We start from the raw sequence: 5,460 nt of genomic DNA on the forward strand, positions 1-5,460 counted from the left end.
CAGAGCTTTCTTTTGTATGTGGGATTAATCTGAACGGGACTAACTTGCTCATACTATGTTGAATTTGATTTTTTTCACTTAACAATGAGTCTTCCAAATCTTTCCACATTACTACATATAGATCTACCTCATTCTTTTCAGTGCCTAAACTGTATACCCCAGTTTAAATGTAACAAGAAAAATCATTCTGGTGTTTTTAATGTTTAGGCCATTATACCTTGGGGGTGGGAAGTTACCTCCAATGAGATATATGCTGCATTCCTTTGCTACTTCAGAAAGCTTCTGTGTGGATTCACCAGGAATTTTTTCTGCATATTCAGGAAAATATTTTGTGCCATATGGAGAATTAAAACATTCCTAGAATAATGTTGGCAGAGAACAAGAGGGGAGAAACCACCAAAATACTCAATATTCTGCTGTAAGAAGACAGTTGCTGCTTTTAGTTGTGCTCTCACTTGGAGGAGTGAAGCACAGCTAATAACACTGATACCTCAGGGATAAAGCACTTGTGGCCACAGGCAGCCTCAACAACTGGCTCAGGTGGAGCCAGGGGAGATAAGTCACATGTTCTCTCTACCTGATCATGATCATGGTCAGCTTGGTAGAGGCCAGACCTGTTTTTTCCAGAACAAGTTTCTAACCTTGGGTATCTAGGATATTATGTTATAGATTGAATTGAGTACCTCCTACCTGCATCTCCATTACATGTGCTATAAATCCTAACCCTTCTACCTGTGAATGTAATCTCATTTGGAAATTCTCTGTTCTGTTAATGAGGTCATATCAGTATATTAAAAAAACAAAATTCACTGCATCAAGTTGATTCAACTCATAGCGAACACTTCTTGGGTTTACAAGGTAGTATCCCTATGGAAGTAGACTGCCCAATCTTCCTTTCGAGGAGTAGATGGTGGGTTTGAACTCCCAGCCTTCTGGATAACAGTCAAATGCCTTAGGCACTATGCTGCAGTGTATAGTGTATCTTAAACCATTTTTGATACATAGAGAGTAAATTAGGAACAGAAGCAAGTAAGGACAAACAGGGGAAAGACAGGCAGATCTCCAAGGAATACCAAGAAGAGGCCAGAGAAGCTGAGACAAGGATTTTCCTTCAGAGTTAAAACAAAAAGCCTTCCCCTAGAGCTAGCCCCCTGAATTCAGACTAGAAGTTTCCTGAACAGTGAGAAAATAAATTTTTGTTAAAGCCACCCATCTGTGGTGTTTCTGTTACAACAGTACTAACAAACTAACACACAAGCCCTACTATAACTGGGCTTACTCATATGACTTTGGGTATCAGGATGAATTAATAGGCTCAAAATCATAATTATTAACTATGTAAAGCAGTAAGTCTGTTTTTGAAAAGACACATAACTTTTGAAACGTGCAGAAGTTAAGATGCTTCCTCATCTGTAAAATGCACTGTTTCTAAGTTCCCTTCCAGCGTTATCATTCTGATCCTATGAAGTCTCTCATTCCATCCAGAGTATGACTATTGTCAACAGCTCTGGGATATTTTGGAAAGCAGAAGACAAAAATCAGTAGATTTAAGACTCTCATTTACTTATTGAGATCTCTTGTGTACCAGGCACTATGCCAGGAAACTCAAGCCTGGGATTGCTGCTTGTAATAGACTCATGCTGGATAGTCACTGAGGTGGGCAAGTGCAGAATTCAAGCGCTTTGACTCCTGGGATTTTCATTCTGACCTTGGCAACATGAACAAACAAGAGACCATGATCAGGGCACAATACAGGCAAGTCCCGTGACTAGAGCCATAAGGAAGATTGGTTTAACATTAAGACATCTAACTCCCTTGTTAAAAGATTCCTAAAAGTTCTCCAGTCAATATTATAGACAGGGTTTGCAAAGAGCTGCCTCCTCCCCATAGTGGGAAAGCAAGGTGTTGGGGGCCACCTGGAATAGTTCCACCCAATGATTGTCAGCAGGCCTTTGGAGAAGATGCCAGCAGATGCAAGGGCTGACATCTGCAGTAACCCCTCTCCAGTACTAACCTTGGACCTGCTGACAAACAAATGAGTTCAACTTTCAGATGGTTCTGTTCTAAAAGAAATTATTTGGGAAGGAGAGACAGAGTCCTATTGGCTTTAAGATGCCACAGGCTCCCTAAATGTTTCTAATCGTTTTCCATCTTTTTTAATATTGGAAGCTTACTGTTAAAACAAATATATGCTGGTCCTATAAAGACTTAATTACATAAAGAACAAAGATGAGTATCCAAGGTACTGAATATTTTAGCTTTAAGTAAGTCCCTCAACTGATGAGGATTTTGGTTTCCTCATCTGAACAGAGTAGATGATCCTAAAGTTAAAGAACTACTGCCAGACTACCCCTGTCCTGTCACAAAGATCTTCGCTAGGGTCATCATCCAGACAAATGTGGAAAAAACAGGGGCCCCAAGGGGCTTTGTTGGACCTTGGGACACAAAAACACAACTGTGGATAGCTGACACTATTCTGTTGGGTCTACAGTTCCCAGAAAGGAACTGTGTAGAAGGCTTCCTCTATACTTACTGGAAGAGAAACGATTTTGGCTCCCTGCGTTGCTGCCTCCCGGACAAGGCCACAAGCTCGAGTGAGGTTATCCGATTTGATGGAAGAAACTTGAAGCTGGATGAGGGCCAAGCGGAAAGCTGAGGACAAAGATAAAAAAAATAGTTGTCAGAAGATCTGACTGCTAAATTCAAGTAAGAGTTGTGGTTTTCTAAAACACAGGACAAATTTGCTTCCAAGTGACATCTGGCAATATCTAGAGATATTTCTGATGGTCACTACTGGTGGAATGCTATTCATATCTAATGGATAGAAGCCAGGGTTCTGCTAAACATCCTACAATGTACAAGACAGCCTCCCATAACAAAGAATTATCTAGTCCAAAATGCCAGTAATGTCAAAAAGTTGAGAAATCTTGAGATAGAGCAAGATCCATGGACAAAGCCCCAGGCTAGGCACAAGAATCTGAAGAAAAACAGGCAGGGTCAACTTTTCACCATGTAGTATGGGGAATGAAATCAGAATATGGCTTTAAGAAGCCTAAGTTTGAACCCTATCCTTTACTATCCACTCTCAATCCAGGTATTGAGCTTGTCCCAGCACAGAAGTTACAAACCCTTAAAGTTGCCTGCCTGGTGTGAGTTGGGGCAATAGGCCCATGGGAAAGGGAGATGCTTGTCTTCTCCACCAACACCTGGGACACAGCGCATTGGTCCAGCAGCTAATGGGGGGAGGGAGTCTGGCAGATGACAGGCTACACACGTTCTCAGTCATATAGTGGGCCCTGGACACCTATGAGGGTCTGCACTAACTCCATGAATAATGCTGTACCCAAAGGAGTATGTGTTAAATAGAAAATAAACAAACACCACAGCAAGATAATATCATTTATAATAGTACCCAAAAGGATAAAATACCTAGGAGTAAATCTAACTAGGGATATAAAAGACTTATACAGAGAAATCTATAAAACATACTGCAAGAAACCAAGAGATCTACATAAATGGAAAAACATGCCATGCTCATGGATAGGAAGACTTAACATTGTGAAAATGTCAATACTACCCAAAGCAATCTGTAGATATAATGCATTCTTGATCCAAATCCCAGCAATATTCGTTAACAAAAAGCAAATCTCCAACGTTATATGGAAGGAAAGAGGCCCTGGATACCTAAAGCATTATTGAAGAAATATAATAAAGTAAGAGGCCTCATGCATTCTGACCTCAGAACCTACTATACTGCTATGGAAGTCAAACAAGTACTGGACAATGAAAGACATGTAGACCAATGGAACATAGTTGAGAATCCAGAAGTAAACCTATCCACCACCTATTGACAGTTGATATTCGAGGAAGGGCTGAAATCCATTAAAAGGGGAAGAAATAGTCTCTTTAAAAAATGGTGCTGGCAAAACTGCATATACATTTGCAGAAAAGCAAAATAGGACATATGCATTACACCATACACAACAACTAACTCAAAATGGATCAAAGATCTGTATCTTAAACCTAAAAGTATAAAGTTCATGGAAGGAAAACTAAGGACAAAGTTAGGGGCACTAATCTGTGGCATAAATATAATATCTAACATAACTAAAAATTTACAAATAGCAGAAGATAAGCTAGATAACAAGGACCTACTAAAACTTAAATACTTAAGCTCATCAAAAGACTTCATCAAAAGAGTAGAGAACCTACAGACCAGGGGAAAAATTTTGGCAGCGACATATCAGACAAGAGTCTAATCTCTGAGATTCATTAAAAATTCCAACACCGCAACAACAAAAAGACAAATAATTCAATTACAAAAATAGGCAAAAGACACAGACACTTCAGCAAAAAGACATACAACAAACAAATACATGAAGAGATGCTGGCAACCACTAGCCATTAAAAAAATGCAAAGCAAAACTACAATAAGATAATAGCTCACCCCAGCAATAAAGGCACTAATTAAAAAAAACCCAGAAAACAACAAATGCAATTAAGGTTTTGGGGAGATCGGAACTCTTATAAGGAGCTCTTGTGGCATAGTGGATAAGGCATTTGTCTGCTAACCAGAAGGTGAGTGGATCAAACCCACCATCAGTTCTACAGCGGAAGACGGGGTAATCTACTTCTGTAAAGAGTTACAGTCTCAGAAACTGTCTGGGGATTGCTATGAGTCTGAACTGACTCGATGGCAGGGAGTTTTTTGGTTTGAAATTCTTATACACCATTGGTAGGACTGTAAAATGGTATAAACCATTCTGAAAAATGGTATGGTATTCCCTTAAAAAGCTAGAAATTGCAACTCCACTCCTAGGTATATACTCTGGAGAAATAAGAGTTGTGACATGAAGACATATGCACATCCATGATCATTGCTGCAATAATCACAATACCAAAATATGGACACAATCTAAGTGTCCATCAACAGATGAATGGATAAACAAATTTTGATACATAGTACAATGCAATACTATACAATGATAAAGAATAATGAATATGCAAAACATCTTAAAACATGGATTAATCTGAAGGACATTATGCTAAGTGAAATGAGTCAATCACAAAAGGACAAATAATGCATGAGATCACTATTATAAAAAGTCAAGAACAGCTTTAAACACAGAAAGAAACATTCTTTGATGGTTACCAGGGATGGGAGGGAGAAGAAGGGAAATCACTAACTAGATAGTAGACACATGTTAATTCTGGTGAAAAGAAAGACAATACACAACATGGAGAAGGCAGACCTATTGGTGTGATAGAGACTGGAGTAACCCCAAGACTATTTCCCTCAGTTACCCTTCTAATGTGGAACTGAAGCCACTCTGGAGGCCACCTCTCAAGCAAATAATAGACTTGTTGTTGTTGTTATGTGCCGTCGAGTCAAACCCGACTCATAGCGACCCCTCCTTGGGTTTCTGAGGCAGTATCACTACGGAAGTAGGATTGCCCAAC

The 5,460-nt window shown here is 39.5% G+C and overlaps 1 protein-coding gene across 1 annotated transcript in view; it reads right to left on the minus strand.

Moving 5' to 3' along the window:
* NIT2 (nitrilase family member 2) overlaps positions 1-5,460 on the minus strand; it is a 26,642-nt gene that overhangs the window by 13,512 nt on the left and 7,670 nt on the right. The window contains exons 3-4 of the mRNA XM_042781645.1: positions 2,534-2,652; positions 237-357 (exon numbers count right to left, since the gene is read on the minus strand). Coding sequence (XP_042637579.1) covers positions 237-357; positions 2,534-2,652 — 240 coding nt within the window. The remainder of the gene's footprint in view (positions 1-236; positions 358-2,533; positions 2,653-5,460) is intronic.

Source organism: Orycteropus afer, unplaced genomic scaffold, assembly GCF_000298275.1.
Source record: "Orycteropus afer afer isolate SDZICR_OR568_19922 unplaced genomic scaffold, OryAfe1.0 scaffold00143, whole genome shotgun sequence".
Lineage (NCBI taxonomy): Eukaryota > Metazoa > Chordata > Mammalia > Tubulidentata > Orycteropodidae > Orycteropus > Orycteropus afer.